We start from the raw sequence: 19,810 nt of genomic DNA on the forward strand, positions 1-19,810 counted from the left end.
CGCTCGCATTTAATGTTCATTGTCTGAGATACATATCTTGCTCAATAGGCTGATATGGAGCTTAAAATATCAAGTTTGGAAATCCAATATACAAAACATATTTCAGTTCAGACTTCTTTTGTTTGATTTACAAATTGATTTTGTTTTAAGTGCAGCTAAGTCCGTTTATGGGTAAATATCGACATTTATACCTATCAGCTAGCGCTGAGCGCTCGCATTTTGATTCATGAGTTGTTTATATATAACAAATTATTTAAAATCCCCCTTTTCATGACAGTTTATGAAAAAACAGCTCGAACAAGTATTTTCGGTGAGAACAGCTCTCAAAATTGTTAGCTTTTCAGTTCAGTATTATGCAGCTAGTGCTTCGCGCTCGCATTAAGTTTGTGTGAGAACATGGGTGGATATCTCAGGGGGAGGGGGACAGGGGGACGCATCCCCCTACCCAAAATAGTAGGGGGACATTTGATATTGTATTTGATATTTTGTGTCTTTTATGATGGAAAGAAATACATCATTAAAAATATAAATAAAACATGTATTTTGGACGAGATGATCTTACAATTCTTTTGCTCGAAATATTGCGTGATAAAACTTTTTTTTGTTTTTGCTTTTCAAATTTATTTGTGTCGAAATAACCTTACATTTGGGGTGATAACCCTTTTTTAATTAGTACGCCTCGGCCAATGTTAAATTCATTTGAGAGATATACTTATATCAAAATAATTTGACAACTATTTTTTTTTCAAATCTACACTGCAAAAAGTGACCACCTTGATTGACTTCCAAACGGGTGTACGAGAAGAATGACTAGCCTCTATTTACCAATCACGTATACATGCAGTGTGGCGTAGGAGGGGAGAGGCTCCTGCTTCCATAGATTTAATTGGCGTATGAAGAAACGGACAAGGTTACAACTCGCAGGTGGACCAATATTAATTTGTGATTTCAGAAATCAATATTTTTAAAGGAGAACTTGCATTGATATATATAATTGCGAAACTAATATTATATTCAAAATTCATGGCCAAATAGCTGAGTGAGTAATGTTTTGATTCATGGCAAATTATGAAAACGACGAAGAATTAATTATTCGAGGGCAAGTTCATGACAATAGAAATATTTGGCTGTGAGCAAACCAAGCGCCAACAGGACTCTCGGCCTTTTGTATATAACTATTCTAACATGTATGGGAGTGTCAAAAGAGGTGTGTTTGCTTAAGTCTGTGCCCAAATTTAGAGTTCTTTGTATGAACATGGAGCACGTTATTGTAAAATATTGTTGTTGTATTATGACTCAGGTATTATTATGATAGCTTGATTCTTTGGACCGGTAGTCTTCTGGTATACGATTCATCCTCGGAAGGTTCTACCTGACATTTGTTCTGAGAGAGTCGTCATCACTTCATTCCTGTATTTTATTTTTCTGCTTCGATCGTTCTTGAAACAGTTATTCTGCATAATGATGACCGTTTAAGTTTGATTGTGCCCACGTTTCGCGTTTCAATTTTGAGTTTCTGTAATGTGCTTAAATATGTCGAACTTATAGCTCCATCGCGACATCTAATATGCTCTATGTGTACGAGTTAATGAACAATTTATCTGGAAATGTGAAATCTGTCGTAAAAAGTACAGCTTTGTGAGCAAAGTAACGCTTAATGATATCGCTATATATTACATAGGCCTACTTTGATCGAATCGTATGAATGTGGGTACCAAACTTTACATCCATGCATGTGAGGATCCAAAGGAAAAGATTTTACAATGAATGAGGAAAACATGTCTTCCATTCTTGAGGTGAGTTCGTCATTAAAACGATCATAGAGCACGCGATTCAACACCCGCGATGGTCGACTAAACATGGGTAGGCCCCCTGTTTTTCATTTGAACGAGTACTGAAAAACCCGCCGCAATTCTCAGTGTCAGTGCCCCCCCCCCCCCGCCCCCCCACCAGGTACGCAAGTTCGTGTTAAATTTCAACTTTTTTTTGTTTGAATTAACGTGGATTCGTGCGTGCAGTATATACTGAACATATTGCTTTGGGGCATATATAATTTAGGACACATGCAGGTACATGAAGTAAGAGGCCATAGTGTGAACCCAGTTGCTTATTGGTCAAATAACATATAGGACATGTCATAAAAATAACATTGAAAACATAATGTACGTGGCAAATTATGTGACTGAACAAGAAAGACGGGATAACTCAGAAAGAGCAAAGCTTGTGAAAATAATGTCACCCAAATACCAATATCTATTCCCAACTGAAAGATCTGGCGAACGATCATGGTTGTATCATGAAGTACGAGTATACAAAGTTTTTACTTTGCCCCTACCGCAAAATTTCTGACGTCTCATTGCTTAATCAAATCATGCTAATGATGCTAATCATGCTAATGGTTCCTTTTGTAAAGGTGATTATATTTTAGGAATTGAAAATCATCACATCGAAATGTAAATCATAAACAGCTTAATTGCTTGGTCGTTATATTTTTAATATACATTTTCTCGCTCCTTATCCTCGCTCGTAAAATCTTGAACTAGGATGGTTTAAGGCAACGATACACCTTATTCCAGCAAATGGATGCCGACTGTTTATTAACATTTGGTTAGTGAGAAGCGTACATTGATAATTATTACACCAAAGTACAGTACAAATTTATATGAATGATTCGCCGATTATTGTATCTTATATAACTCAAATACTCCTTAAGCTGGTCACTTTGCCATTTACAGGATTTGCGTCTCATAATGTATATTCTGACATTTCTTCGAAAAATATTGTTACTTTTTAAAATTGAAATTTTAGGTTTTTTGGAAACCTGATAAATTCAGCAATCTAGAGATATCACCCTTGTGTGATTGTCATGATACTTTCGAATACAGTGTAGTCATTTAGGTTTATGCCCTTGTGAGTTTTGATGAAAAAGTGTTAATTCTGCAGGAAACAATTGGTTTTTTTTCACTCGCACATGATCTAATACATGCCAAATAAAGTTTGCATTTTGCATCTATCACATATACTTCTGATGAGATTTGTACTTCCACACTGTAAAAACTGTGGTGATAAATGACACAAATTGGTGTTAATAAAAGACCACACCCTGAGGTTTTAAAACAACACCCTATAGATTGAACATAACACCAAAGAGTGTAAATGTAACAACCATAGGTGTTGTAATAAGACCTATAGGTGTAAAACTAACACCACCAACACCGGTGTAAAATAACTGATGTGGTCCTCTATGTACACCGGTTAACACCACAGTTTTTGCTGTGCATGATTTAAAAAGGTGTTTATTTGTCTTCGTTCGCTTTCCTCGGTCGTATGATAGTGCTAGAGCAGAATAAACACGATCGTCTACAGGCGGTTTCGGAAAGCAGCCCAATCAGCACTAAGAATGATAGAAAATACGTGATATAGCAGATGCATATACAATTTTTGTGAAGATATACTTCTACCACGAAAATGTGCTTATTTCTTTCCATCTGCTCGCTGAATTGCATAAAAATGGTGCACAATATACAAGCAAGTTTATTTTTAAAGCAAGGAAGTTTCCCAATTCCCAATGTCATGACGTATCACTAAGTTTGCAAAAAAATAAAATAAAAAGTGTTCATTTTCCTCACTTGCTCCTCTCATTCGTTAAATATAGAGATTAATTGGCCCTCGTATAGAGCCTACTAGCGATTATATTAATACCTAGGACGTAGACCTGATACAGTATACAAGTATGCACCCTCTTGCTCGCCCCGCTCGCTCGTAATATCCGAATCAATAAAGCAAGTGATGCAGCCTGCCTAACTATAGCAAACGGATTGACGCCCATGACTAAATGCAAAAATAATATAATTATTTTCATGATTAAGTCCCATATGAACATCAACCTAGTCGTTTGTTAATTCTAAAGTAAATCTGATTACTTCTCCATTTCCGGAAGAAAGTTATTTAAGATTGTGACGTCGACCCCCCCCCCCCCCCACCTCCCCCTTCGCTATACAGCGTAAAAAGGGGAAGTAAACCTTAATGAATAAAAGACAGATCGTTACATTCAATAGACAAACTGTAAAAAAGCTTTGTTCGTGTGATACCGTTTTAAGGATTTAGTCTCCCCATGTATTGACGACAGAATAGAATGATGGGGGTGGTACGTATAAAGGTAGGCACTGGACCGTAAGTTCGAAAAGGTTTTCAGTGTAACTCTGATCGTGGCCATTGAAATATAGTGCTATTCAGTTTTTAATGCAGTGAGCGAGGATCCTCGTTTATATATTTTGAGGGCGTGCATATGATCAGGATGGCAATGCTGATGATTTGTTGTTAATTTCTGGTGATATATCAGGCGATCCATAGCTGTCATCGAGTGACATGGATCCGGATCGCTATCCTACCATTCCCATGGTCGATTATTCTCTGGTATGTGTTCCATTATTTCCCACGAATCTATGAAGTGTATTATGTTTGCGCTGCATGATAATATAGTGGCGCCATTGACATTTGTGTTGACTTTTTGAATTATGTTTTCATTAATAATGGTTGGCCAAAGCTTTACTTGGTATGATGTGAAAAAATGACAGCTAAACTACGTGCGTATTCATATTCAGCCTTGTTAGTAAAGTGGGTTGTCTCTATTGTTCCCAAAAGACACATGTTAAGATTATATTCCATGAATAATGCGGATATGCCTTAATCTATACTGAATTCCGACGAGGTTGGTACATTAATAGAAGTGTGTGTGTGGGAGGGGGGGGGTATAGACTGAAAAGTAAAACGCCCAACGAGAACATGATCAAGCTTATATTCTGTATATTTCAAAAGTTCCACCTTTTTCAGATCAAATTGTTCTTTCGAATCCCACTTCTATCGCAATTAAAGCAATTAAACTTTAAATCAAGATTGTCCTATTCCCCAAAATGCACGCTGCCCTCCTCCCACGTTTGCAGACAATTCAATCTGTAGTATTTCTCGCAACAGAGTTTCATAAGAGTAGATGAAGATACCACATATGTAATTCTTTCGCTGTAATGTAAACATGAAGGGGATTCCCGAGAAAAAGCACCTCTCTGCATCCACGCGATAATTATACTGTGCTCCTTTATTTTGGAAGTAATCTGCAATGGCTTTGAAATGCCGCATATAATCAAATTTCATTATATCTACATCTCGAAGAAGAAGAAGATCTTGAATCTCGTCATGCCTCCCTTAAACATGTTAAAAGAGATGATCGGATGATAAGATCCCGCGGATCTCGTCCCGTCTTCATCACGTGGGAGAGACGATCAGACGATAATATCTGGATCTGATCATTGCTTTCGGATCGGATCATATCGACATCTTTTTTTATAACAGATGATCAGATGATAAGATCTCGAATATCATCATGTCTATACATCCCTGAGAAGAGAAGCTCAAATTGCAGGGTTTCGAATCTATCTATTCATATCTACATCCTCACTCACTTCTATATATAATAATTATGTAGACATGACAAGATTTTGCTCATGACTATCTGGACATCTGGATAGCACGTACATGTACCTCAAGCTTCCATAGATCCGTGCTCATGTCAGGCCCTTATCCGATTGACATTGCCTTATTCTAATAAAAGTATTTTCACACCAAAGAGTTTTTTTTCTCTCATATGACATGTATTTTCCTCCCTTTACACTCTAATAAAAAATATTGAGTAAATGTGCTCCATTAGGGTAATTATGTGTCCAACCAACATTTCTTTTGGGTATTTTTATTCATCCATGCAGTGAGATAAAAAAAAATCCTATTCTAAAGTAATTGCAGCTTATCTTTTTTAACCTTACTGATTTTTTTTAAACAAGTGCACACCTAGTTACCAATAATGCATGTAGCATTTCCATTTATTTGAAAGCAGGATAAAAGAGCATTGTAGATTAAATGCCTTGCTCAGGGGCATAGGCGCCCGTGAGCAAGGCCGGGGATCGAACTCCGGACTTTCCATGTATAGCCAGGCGCCTTAGACCACTCGGCCACGGCACCTCCACTTATATATATTGGGCAAAATACTGCCCCCAACTGGTTGGACACATAGTTACCCTCGTGAAGGTACAAATTCTTACAGTGGAAACATGCATGGTATTCCATTAATAGATTAATGGAATATCCAGAAAACTTTAGTGAAAGGACATATCCTAAAGTCTAGTGAAAAACTTCAATAAAGTATAATGATCTCCATTGAAATTCGGATTTAAGTCATCATTGACGTGCTTGTATAGGAAAAAAATACACTAATACACACCCTGCCACCTGAATATAGAAGTCTAAATATTGATGAAGTGTTGTCATCTCTCACATTGAAAACAATTTTATAGCAGAACTTTTTCCCTCACTCGACACTCGACGCCCCTTTAGCAAACTCCAAATATGTAATATTTGCATTTCTGAGAGATGACAGGGGTGGTTTAACTAGATAGTGGTGCTTTATACAGGTCTAGGATTGAACTGGATTGGTCTGTAAATACTATTCTTTAATCACAAAGAGGTGTAGAGGTACATGTAGTTTTGCAATGACTGGACAGAGTACAGCGAGGAAGTGTCTTGGATTTGGTTTGAAAAGGGCTTTGAATTTTGTAGGGCAACTTTGATCTTGGTCGGTGGAAAGGAATATATTCCCTGTGCCCTTTCCTCCAGTTTCTCTGTTTGCTTTCTTTATTTTTATTGTCAAGAAAGTTTGACATGTTTCGAATCGAACGATCGTACAGCGATGCCTGGTGGACTGGAGAGGTAAGCGATATTCATTCTTAGGCGTTTGCATAATCACGGACCTATTATTGATGGACATTTAATTATGATTATTTTTTTGTTCATCATATGAACAGTGGCGGCACCAGGGGGGGGGGGCACAGAGAATACTTGCCCCAGTCAGGATCGTTGCCATACCCCCACCCCCAAAAATGTTGACAACTGAAAAAATGATTAGCAAATGCTGCCTTAAGCATCCTACTAAAATTTCGCATCCATTCACTGTTAGCTCCCAACAATATTAGTCACTAACATAAATTTTTCAGGTCATTAAATACAATTCAAAATATTGCTCGAGTCTCGAGCTCGCAGTGACTGTTGATTGAAATAAATAAATGATCTGGTCAATATAATGACATGGGGCTTAAACTCGAGTGTTCAAGTGAATATGTACAATTATTCTCCTCGTGATTTTCATGATTCATTTTAGCAAGACATGCATCGTGTATGTCATGATATTAAAAAAAAAACTGCTGAATATCATGATTTTTTTTCAACTCGAGCTACGCGCTCGCATCAATTGTTTAGTTTGATACCCATCCGGTTCATTATTACAAAAAGTGCATAGGACGTCCAATTATTATCTCAAGAGGTTAATAAATTTCAGCTCGCGCTTCGCGCTCGCATTATTTATTTGGTGAAATATCAAACAGTCCTTAGCAGGTTGCTTTTCAAGTCAATGGGGCCTATAGATTTATATAAAAAATTGAAGTTCGTGCTTCGCGCTCGATTTTTTGAAACCCGCAAAAAATTGTGTCTGCCTTTGCCCCCCCAATAAAAAAAATCCTGGTGCAGCCACTGATTATGAACAAGTCTCCGTCAATGTCATTTCAATCGTGTCAATATTCCTCCTAAGTATTTTTCTCCACTTGTTCTCATCAAGTCCATCGCCAATAATCTGGGAAATATTTAGAATATAGTGATTTAACATGGCATTGTTTAATGTGCTCAAATGATAACAAGCCACCAAAATCACTGGAGATCGATGAGCAATGCTGGTTTGTATATAAAGAGAAACGAATTTTCCCACGGGCTTCCTTTTGCACTGGCTATACTACGATAAAAAATATATACTTCAAGAAATCATTTTTTTATTCAAAATCCGTCTTTCCGATTTTCTGAATGTGTCTTCTTTATCAAATAATTTTAAAAGGCTATGAAATGATAATGTGATGAGACGAGTGTTTTCTTTTTACTTGTTCTCTAAATGGAGCAAAATGCTGTAAATTTCATCAAAATCTGAAAAGAAATAACAAAGTTCTTGATCTTTAAGCTATAGTGTAGCAATATTTTGTGAAAATTTGTAAACACACTGTGATATCATATCCCAATTTTCCTTCCTTTTGTTATTACATGAAATCATAATTATTTCATATTTGCACTCTTGTTAAAAAAATAAGTTGCATCAATGATTACAGCATGGGGCTATGTACAGTAAACAGTTGTCAATCCATTTTTTTTTCATTCTTGGAATACAAGATTTTAATAAACACAATGTCATATGAAATACAAAATAATATATGTAATATTGTATTAAATCATCAGCTTGTTCAATGCATATTCATGAAGAAATTCATAGAACTATTTTCACCGAAATAATTAATAACTTTAAATATCAGAAGTTTATTATTGTTCATTATCCGATTTTTATTAAACTGTCAGTGTTTCGTCTGTCTGGTCTTACTTTATCTGTTCAAATATACCATTTTCATCATGGAATACCCCTATAACCGATTACATCGTATATCTAGTTGGTATAAAAGAAAGAAATATGTATTTGGGATTACATGAAGGGCACACCTATTTCATAATTTACAATTTTACACCCACTCGGTATGCGAGGTCAGGGTACATTTCAAACAAAATAAGCGTTGTGATTTTTGCCATCATGGAGCTAATATCAATGTGCATTACAAATACTTTATTGAATAGAAATGCTGCTCTGTCAAGCTGGGACAATACAAATATGAATGAAAAGAATTGAACTGAGCGATGGGATGGGAATAAAAGAGCTTATCAGTTTTTGTGTGTGTGTGATTTCGTATGGTGTATATGAAGCGGGTGTTTTATAGCAGTTGCATGGAAAGTATATACAGCGTCGATGTCATCGTGTTTCAACCGATCTCGACTTCACCGAGAAAGAAAACGATGGTGATAGAAAAAAAAGTTCAAAGTATAAATCAAGATTATGAAATATTTTCCATTGATTATATACCCCTTTATACGGTATTTCAAAGAAAAGTGCGAGATTCGCAACGAGACGATCCCAATTCTCTGAGAAATGATAGACAGTATAGGCCTACTTAAAAAAAAAACCGGGCTTAAAACCCCACAATTTTCAGGCATGTAATTTGAAAGTATTTAGGAACATTATCAATTGAAAGGATAATGGTGTTCTGCAACTTCAATGTACCACTTTCCAATTCGGAAATTACTTTTAAAAAAGCTATGTGTGTTTGGAACTTGGTTTGGAACATGAGTATTGACAGGCCCGTAGCCCTAGTCCGAATTAGTGTTTCTTTTTTTTGGAGGGGGTTACAAACATGAGCTGATTCTCTAGGGGTTCCAAAGTACATACATGGCAATGATGGCATAACACATCAGGAATAGAGTATTGATATGCAAATATACACATGCATACTCTCACGTACACAGATCCCAATTTGATATTTCTGAATTTGCTAGCGAGCAAAGCGAACGAGCTAACTAAAAATTATAAACAAATTATGCGAGCACTAAAGCGCGAGCTGAATCTTTATTTGTGTGCAGGGCGCCCCCCCCAAAAAAATGTCTCTCTAGTATTTGGCTAAATTAATTCCAAAATTGAAAATCATTCTCAATGAAATGTTTAAAAGTAAGAAGCTCATCTAATGTCCTAACATCTATAAATAAAAAAAAAATCATTGGTCTCACTTCAGTGGTTTTGAATACCCAGTCTTTTATGTAACAGTGGTGCATTTCGAGTCAGCCCATTCCATGTTTTCCAAGTTTTATTTCCATTCATGCAGCACTGCTACTACTGCTGTATGTTCTGCACTTTCTTGCATATTAACCCCATCAGATCATTCAGAATCTGCAACCCTCTGGAACTCTCTCCCGCTTGTCATCTGGGAGGCGTTTCATCAATATTTTCATCCAACAAGTTGTCAGATCTGACATCCTTCCATGATTTTGATTGGCTCTGAGGCACTGTTCCTATGGTAACTGTCGTATAGAATGGGACTTGTCGGATAAAACGTCCGACAAGTCCTTTCATGAAGCGCACCCCTGGACTACACCCACTACCCAGACCTTTAAGATTGCACTTAAAACGTACCTGTTCAAGAATTGGTTATGTCTTTGTCTTATATAGTTTTTTTTATATGCACTGTAATAATAAAAGTCAGAATCTGGAATATGTCAAAAAATAAGTTATTGTTTTGATAGATATGCTTTATCATAAATGGAATGGTTTTATGCCATGCTGTATATTTATGAATTATTTAATCCTATTGTAATCTATTCTTTTCAATACCCATTTTGTATATTATACGTTGAGATATTAATTTATGTATATGTGAAGCGCATTATATGCGCTATATAGGAAAGTAATTTTGTAGTTTTTCTTTTTGTTATTATTATTATCATCTGACCAGGCAAATCTCCATGATCTAAGTAGGCTCATCAAATCGCAACCTTGAGCATGTTCAGAAGGGCAACAACAGTACAATGATGGAGGCAACATATCATTATTCATGCCAAATTCAAACAATATTTCATTCTTGTTTTCAATTAATACTTTTAAAGTTAATTTACTGTACCTTTTTTAATAAAAAAAGTCAATATCGACTGGTAATATTCGCTTCGCAAAGTGTGATACACGTGTGGTTTGTTCTTCCTTGTTCAGCCTATTGTTAAATTTTCTTTAAGTTGCTGCATTGCTTCTCCTATTAATCATGCAAAACTTCTTTACGTTTCTTACCCTTCTGAACATACCCAGGTTTATGATTTGATGAGCCCTGATAGATCAGGGAAACATCTCTGCTTCAGACAATGTCAGATACCGGATGGTAAAATGGGGTTTAACATGCTAAAGACAATACAGAAATACCTCAGAGCTGCAAACTTGGAATGGGATGAAATGCAGCACTGTAATTTGTGTAAAGGAACGGAATGAGAATGTGTAGTCAAAACCAGCGAGAAAGATGAAATTTTCATAGAAGTTAGAACATGAAATGTGCTTTATATTCCTGTACATTAATTGAGAATACTTCCACATTTTGGAATTAATTCAACCCGATGTCAGAGGGGAAGCATTGTACTGACCGGTAAAGGGACATTATAATTTTCATTGTTATAATTTATACGGAATTTAAAACCGAATATAATTATTGTAAATAATAGGATAATTAGTCACGCGGATAACATTATTGGTATGTACTTGTACTCGGTAATTTGGCCCTATTGGCTGAGTAGCCAACATTGTATGAAGCGCTTAACTACCCTGACCCCGTGCCCCATTGCAGTATATGGCAACAATCTAAAAAAAGTTTACCCAATGTTGGGTAAAATGGGAACGTGCATGTTGGTTGGGTAAAAAACTCCAATATTTTGTAAATTTTACGCAATGTTGTGTTGAAATAGCCCATTATGGAGTAAAAAAAAAAACACTACCCAGCAAACACACATATTCCATTTCTACCCGATATTAAGTGGTTTCAGATATAGGCCTATCCGAATTTCTTGGGAAAATGGCTGCTTTATATGCAGAACGTGAAATGATCGATGATGATTGGAGAATGCAAATTAAGTTATGGCGAAATGATGTGTGAAGTAATAGTAATAATACAATTTGAACAGACCTTGACATTTAAGAGGACACCATGCACCCCGTGGCTATATGAGTTTGAGAATAAGCAGTCGAGTGAACCAACAAATTTGAGAGGGTCAGACATGCCGAATATTTCTATAAAAGTTGCGAGCGAGGAAAAAAATCAAGTTTTTATACGAAAAATCTTACTTTGTGATAGATTTAGAATACCTGAATAAAAACAAAAATAGTATCACATTTCACCCTCTTTCCTTGCCATTTTCTTTATTTCTACTTTTTTTGGGGGGGGGCAGGGGCATGGCCTCAAGACCCGATCCATACGCCATGCAGTGTTGAGTATTGTCCAGGATTCAGATAAAATTAATTTGCACTCTCTGGAGGAATTAAAACATAAACAACGAATAGTTAAGGGTGGCGCATGTACGTTCAGAAATTATGATTATGATTGAGATACTGTAAAACGGGAAATACCACGAACTCAATCAATATGGCAATTTGCCGCTTGGTATACATCCACTTGTACTAATGCCCCTTTTCTTCAATAAGTTCTTGTGATAACTATTTGGCCAAAATGGCAGGTAGGCAGAATAGTACCACTCTGTTTAATTTCCACTTTAGCTTCAGCCTATTTTTGGCTATACAATACAGCCTACTCACTGTGTCCAAAATTATCATTTGGTCAAGCCTCAGTCAGTACATATTCATTTTGTGTTTACACTTCTAATCTTTACTTCGTCTAATTTTGATATTTCTCGCAACACGAGATCAGAGCTACTGTATCCTAGACAGTTGCAAACATAAGTACTTTCGTTAACAACATCGTGTTTTCTTTTTGTTTTTCTTCCCTCTCTCCTCTTATATGCAGCAAGAGGAAGATCATATGACTGGATACGAAAGCATCATCTTTCCTTCTCCAAGAAACAGCAGAAACCTTGATCTTGGTGCACCAGGTAGATCTCCTCATAGACCTTCCCAGACACGCAGTGTCATCATCAACAATGCAGCTAGGAGACCACGCTCTGACTTACGCCCAAGTTCCTGGAACACCAACCCAAGGAGTGGTGTTATCATCCAGCATCTTAATTCCATTCCACGGGATGCAGAGCGACCAAGGATAGTGGAGGTTACTGGGATTGAAGATTTGGATGAAGCGAATGGCGATGGTCGAGGCATCACCAGCCCGGATTACCCAGTATCCGAACCCGATAGGGTTGGTCGAAATACTGGGTATCCGACGCTGCCGGTTGACACTGGACCATCGTTACCGGACAGGGACTATCACCCTAACAGCGACAGCAGACCGGATATCCATCGTGTGAATCTGAGTGCCGGAGACGAGGGAGATCCACCTGGGGAAACGGTTATCCCTCCATCCTCACCTCCACCACCTGCACCGCCTCCTCCACCTCTTCCCCAAGCACAATCCGAGAATACCCCGAGTACACAACCGCCCCAAGGGAACACAGGAGAGGATACTGAAAATCAAGAACTGCATATAGTTCTAAGACGAGCACTTGCAAGGAACTTTGATACAACTCAACCTAATCAAGACGAAGCTGAACAACAGCAAGGAGATGAACCGAGGAGAGTTTCCAATTTTACACAAACTCGGCACGACCCACTGCAGTCAACTCAAGTACAAACTACACTTGAAAGACCTTCTCGTCGTGGGGACACAAATGAACGACAATCGGACAATCTTAAGAATACCAAAAGGTCCAGTAAGGGCATGGATCAAAGGTCACAACAAAATCGAGAGGCAGAGAGAAGGTCAGGTCATCGTAATAGTGAATCGTTTGAACACAATGTATTTGGGCCAAGATTTCATTCGGATGATTTTCACTCATCCCAAGGTTACCAGCCATCGCGACCACGTTCGCGAGTAGAAACCGACGACTTCCCTCGGCGATCTTCACGGATAATCGAACAAATCATAATCACAAGAGAAATCGATCCATCTTCTGGTCACCCAATGGAATCAGTACCAATGCATCCGCCATCGAGGCCCCAGTCAGGACCTAACATTGTCTACAACAACTCCGTGCGTGAAAGTGGCCGCAGATCTCGCGGATGGGGACCATTTGGTGAAACGCATCGACAGTGGTCCCCGCGTGATGGAAACGAACATTTGGATCTTACTGGCATCGTGGCAGGTATTGAAACTGACACGGACGCTGGAGACGACTTCGGCTACAGCTACGGTTATATGCCTGGTGAAGTGGCAGGACGAAGGGGGAGGACAAACCAAGGATATGATGTGAGTCCGCCGGAAGAACGACGACGTCCTGAGGTTACAAGGATGCCTTCCGGTCACTCAGCATTGAATGAAGGCTTCAATGTTCCTCCGCCTCCGCCATACACCGAAAGAGATGTTTCACCACCAAACCTTCGGTCTGCTGGAAGATCGACTGGTCATCCTTTGGGTAGATCAAGTAGAAGGAGAAGTTGGCTAGCAGGTGATAGTGACAGATCTTCGACCATTACTACAGGATGGACGCAACGGACACGAGTCGTGTTTGCCGTCATGCTCTTACTGTGCATCCTTCTCCTTTTGGGATTGGTCGTAGTAGTCTGCATTTATTTTACTGGTAAGGAAGTTGATGACACACAGTCACAATATGAATAACCAGGCTTGATTGTAGGTCAAATGATATTGTGGGTCTACATTTACAGGGAGGTATGTCTTATTTGGGACACTCGATTTTCACTTCATGAAACTCCTCTATTTATAACCCTTTAATAGATTATGTATAACGATGTCTGTAACTGTAAGAGAAATAAATGACATTCCGATTATCGAGAGCATTGTCTACGAACTCAAATCAGGGAAGCGTTTTATGAAAAAGTATGATTCATTTTTTTTTCTCTCAGTCAATCAGATATGTAAGGGTTAGAAGTAGCTTATTACAATCTGTTTCATGAAGCGCTACCCATGTTCTACGCATATTAAACTTTGGAAAGAAAAGCGGTCCAAAAGCACACCAAATAGTTACGAATTTCGAAGAGAAAATGGGCCTATAGTAAATTAATATAGGCGATGAATTGGCAATGTTTATAATATTCTGATTTCTCTCTTTATTAAATTCCTGACAGCTGGACCGGGTAAAGACTGTCTAAGTACTGGACCATGCGAGGAACCATCAATTGGATATATAATCGGTAAGTTAATTTTCACAAAGTCCTTGACATACTTATCCCCAATCTTCGTTAACTGGTCATCTAACGATCCTGAATGCCACTGCTGTTGAAATCAGGTCTTGAATAGGATCATAAGTCAGAACGTAAACCCAATCATTTTCGATTTTCTTTGAAACTATATGTCGTGCAATACAATTATATTATATTGGTTAATTCAATTAATCATTTCATACAGAATTGGTCTATACACGGATCTAGTGAGCCCCCCCCCCAACAAAAAATAAATAATAAATAAATAACTAAAGCCCATCTTTCAGCACTTCAAGAGGCTGTTTGGGGTAAAGTGTGGATGAAATTTATGGACAATGCTTGATCTGCCCCTGCTGCGGGTTTATAGTGAAATCATGTACTATTTAAATCTCTATATTCTTTCTCTATTCTGTGCAGCATTTGCTGTTATCGGATTTCTAGCATTCATTTTCATGCTCATTGGCATCATCCTCTGCTGTTTCGCATGTCGGATATCCAGAGAGAAACGGATGCAGAACTATCCGGTCTCGGTTCGTCGGTAACAGCCGCTCTTGATTATCGTTAACAGCAGTCCATCACCCCCAACCGAATCAGCACAATGGACCTTCTCAGCAAAATGCAATTTTAGTATCATGGGTGGCTGATATTGTCGGCACACATTATGCATCAACTTAATTGTCATTAAGAAGAGCATGGAACAAACATTTAACCGATCATTAATGGAATATGTTTTTTGGTTCTGGGGCCCGTTGCAGAAAGAGTTGCAATCAATCGTAACTCTAAAAAATCATGCGCAACTTAATTTTCAACGAATCAACAGCGCGCATTTGGGACTTGCGATTGATTTTTTGACTTGCGTTTAAACGCAACTCTTTCTGCAACGGACCCCAGATGGCATATAATCCCGAACATCCACGGTCGATCCAGTCAGGCTTTTATGAAGCAAAAGCAGACCTGTAGGCTGGATGAATGTGATACATTACAGTTCCACAATAAACGTACTGGTGGGCTTTTATTTATTTGTTTTATTTGGGGGCCGAATTCCTAAATTACAAAAACGAGTAAAACATAATTAATATCTCCTTTTATCTTTACCTCATTTATTTCGGTCTTTCACTGAATTACCAAGGGCGAATCAAATTATATCATCCATGAAATATATTGCAAAATTGAATTATTTAAAGTGTTTATTCTTTCATTGCTTGATTCGCTCGCTCGTATATATCTTGGAAATGGCGATGAACCGTATTCAGAACTCCAACCCCTTAAAATAATTGTGTAATTGCACCACTCATTTATAGTAACTAAATTTGATTTTTTTTAAATTACATCTCAATTCAAATGTGTATTACGTAATAGTTGTCGAAAAAACAATACTGCCTTGTCTATTGACTGCAATTGCAGTTTTACGAATTGAAATTAGTATATCAAATTATCAAACCTATATTCAATATCCATTACAGAGTTTTATATATTGTACAGTATAGAAATTTTAAAGCATGATTTGTATTACTGTATAGAGAGAAATTTCGTTATAATTATTTTTACTTTTATAAGAGACTTTTATAAATTTTTAAGATTGGGTGATGGCGAAAATTAGACTGTCAAACTTAGATAAAAGAAGCATTATATACTGAAGTGTTGCCCGCCTATAGGCTTGGCAGTTCTTTTTCGTATCGTATCCAGCATAGGAAATTCGCATTAAAGTATAGCAAATTAGTTATCCTATATTGATCATTATTCCTAGCAAGGGCTGTGAACTTTGCAACAAGAAATTTTACTATTTAGATGCACCATTAATGTAAGAATTATATATTTAATCTAAGCATTACACACACAGTAATTCCATCCTCAATCAAAATAATGTAACCACTAAACTACCGAACGAGTCTGAAGTAACTTTAGACCGCACAAATGCCAATTTAATGATAACTCGTCATATAAATACAGCATTGTTATGCATATTTTTGCTTTAAAGCATATCTTCCCCGAATAATTGGATATAATTTTAGGTGAATGTTTACGTTTAGACATCATGATCAAAAAGGCATTCTTTGGTGTGATGTAAATTCGACCATGACAAATCAGTAGCATTCATTATGAAATGCCCTTTCCAAGTAAATAAGGAGTATTGTTTGGTAAATACATTTAGTATACATTGTGTTATGTAAGTTTAATTAAAAAGGTATTTTGAAAGAAGTTAATGGCAACTCCTATAGGATTTGGACTTTATAAACATTTGGAATTCTGGATCATTCATTGCAAACGTACCTTTGGCAGAAATGGAATTTTACAAAATTTACATCACAGCAAAGAATACCTCTCGACTGTACGAACGCAAACATATACCACACACACACACACAAATGTATCCCATTGTTTGGGAGGATTTTTTCCAGAACCTTAAGGGCATATGCAGTACTATAGTACTGTGTTTATGACGATTTTCCATTGAATTGGCAACTTTTAATTACAACGGATCATTGTTTTTACTCAATCTGTATACGTTACGGTTAAAAGTGAAAGTATTATGCGTCGACTCATATTTGTGAAAAATGAAATCGGTTCGTTAAGTCATGTCATGGTGAAGCTTACATTATTACACGCAAATCTGCATTTTTTCCCAAAAAAATCACAAGTTATCTATGGAGTAGAAAGTACTGTGGTTGTCATCGATATACCACATTGATACATATCCTGACATAAACTATGTTTTGCAGTGAACGCAATTCAGTGCTGAATATCTGATGTTCAACTAATTTCATCCACATCTTTGACAAAATAATCGAAACAAATTTCAACAGAAGAGTATTGTAAAATTTATTGAATAAACTCAGAAGTAGTTGTGATGTCACAGATGAGCGGTAATTTGAGAAATGCTTAAATGAACTTTTGCAAGCATGTAAAAAGTAACATTTCGCCATGAAAAGATGCGATTAACTTCGTCGAAAAAAAAGCAACTTCGCTTATGACAGAATAAGAGATGGGCCTATAGGGTACATTTCCGAATGTATAATCTCTGCAAGTTTTAAATTAAATGAAAGTAAAAAAGGAAAGTTCTCAAGTCTTTTAAAGCTCATGCGATTCTATGGAGGCCCAAAGTTTGCAACCACGAAGAGAACAGTGGGTGAAATAGTGATTTTTATTTTGAATCCTGGATAGAGTTAATAATGTGCTCATTCATGCATGACTTGATTAATCAATTTTATTTTAAGCGAAAGTTGTTCTGAAATCACACTCACTCATATTTTTTTTATAGATATGACTATGATAATGCTCCTTGTTGTTGTTTATGTAGGAAGCGCCGTTTCATCAGAAAATGCACAAATTAGAAATACTCATTATTTTATGCAATTCAAGCATGTTGTATAACTCAATTCAATTTTATTACAAAAAGTTTTACGTTACTTTGATTAAGGGGGAATTGTTATCATCTTTTTATAATGTTATCTACATCATGCAATCCTCATATATGATGACTCATCGATGAATGATCGCGACATGCAATATACAATATCTATGTATATTGCAGCAGTATGCTTATTTTATGCTTAAGAATTTTAATATAATCATATTTTAATTGATTTATACAGCTTACTTATGAACTCAGACATGAGAAACTCACTTTTTTAAGTAGTATTTTTACTTTTGGAATTGAAACAAATATATATACAAATTCTGATTTCCATGGTAAACATTACACGAATGGAAATTTATCCCTGAATCAAAATAAAGACGCATTTTTTTAGTGTAAGAAAATTACATTTTGCTAAAATGTGTATAAAAATTAAACAATATTCGTTGAGTAATGAGTAGTAATGTATGAGTGTGGACACATCAAATGACAAAGTTGTATCTTCAAAAAGTAATAAATTCACTTTCAGATTTCATTTTGTTTTATTTTTCATATGAATATGTATCTTCTGACTCGCACTTATTTCTACACTTAGAGGCCTCAGTGCTCCTAGTTGTATTTAGCCTGTAACAATGAGCACGGTTTAAAGGATCATAAATAGCGATGTTCAACCGTTGAAAATTTGATATCAACCCATCCATCAGATTATGTTAAAACAATGAAATGACATTAGAAAACGCAAATTATATTTTATCACTTTTTAAAAATGTGTTTACTAATGCGCGACTCGATGGATTTAAATGTCGTTTATTTTTAAACACAGAAGTTTTAGAAGTTAGGCGAAAGTGCTAAATTTGCATTTTTTTTAAATTTCGATTTCAGTATAGTCTACTTGGTTTTATGTTTCGATTTTTATTGCGTTTTTATTGAAAGATGTTTTAAAATTTACAGCGTTAAATATCATCTTCTAATTCCAGCAAATTTATTGTCCAATTTTATTCATATAAATAGCTTCACTCAAGCTATAGGACAGTGACTGTTGAATATTGTTCAGTGCGTTAAGGATTCAAATCAGTGGCGTAGACAGGTCCTTAGACCTGGGGGGGATGATCCCGAGCTGGGTCATACTTTATATATATATATATATATATATATATATATATATATATATATATATATATATATATATATATATATATATATATATATATATATATATATATATATATTATATATATTTATATATACATATATATATATATATATATTATATATATATTATATATATTATATATATACATATATATATATATATATGTATATATATATGATTAATATATAAATATAAAGAATGAAGGAGATACCGTACTCGATAAGAACAAAATATCATGGGCCAAAGCAGACGAGTTAAAGATAACAAAACAACACGATCTGCCTCATGGATCTCGTGTGTCTTTTAATCACTTTGCTTTCAGCAATAAACAGGGCATCCAGTAATAAACAAACTTCCTTGCACATTTTTCATGGCAGTAATCTTTTGTTTGATTAATGACAATGAGTAAAGATGATCATAAGAGAAATGTCATTTGTCGGATGTCTAGTTATCATCTTGGTCATGACAGTCCTGCTAAACATGATCTAGAATAACTAGTATTCCTTATTTTACTAGTATAGTAGTATACTCTTTTAAAAGTAGCGATATT

The 19,810-nt window shown here is 36.2% G+C and overlaps 1 protein-coding gene across 2 annotated transcripts; it reads left to right on the forward strand.

The window, feature by feature from the left end:
* The first annotated feature begins 1,568 nt into the window (after positions 1-1,568).
* Positions 1,569-16,112, forward strand: LOC121421633. 2 transcript variants are annotated; one of them, XM_041616410.1, is made up of 4 exons: positions 1,569-1,796; positions 12,450-14,172; positions 14,678-14,743; positions 15,170-16,112. In XM_041616410.1, the coding sequence occupies exons 1-4, from the start codon at positions 1,764-1,766 to the stop codon at positions 15,292-15,294; spliced, it is 1,947 nt and encodes a 648-aa protein (XP_041472344.1). In that variant the 5' UTR covers positions 1,569-1,763; the 3' UTR covers positions 15,295-16,112. The 2 variants fall into 2 exon arrangements, with proteins under 2 accessions (XP_041472344.1, XP_041472337.1); XM_041616403.1 differs by lacking the exon at positions 1,569-1,796 and adding an exon at positions 4,162-4,416.
* Positions 16,113-19,810: the final 3,698 nt, after the last annotated feature.

The sequence above is a fragment of the Lytechinus variegatus genome, chromosome 1 (genome assembly GCF_018143015.1).
Source record: "Lytechinus variegatus isolate NC3 chromosome 1, Lvar_3.0, whole genome shotgun sequence".
NCBI lineage: Eukaryota > Metazoa > Echinodermata > Echinoidea > Temnopleuroida > Toxopneustidae > Lytechinus > Lytechinus variegatus.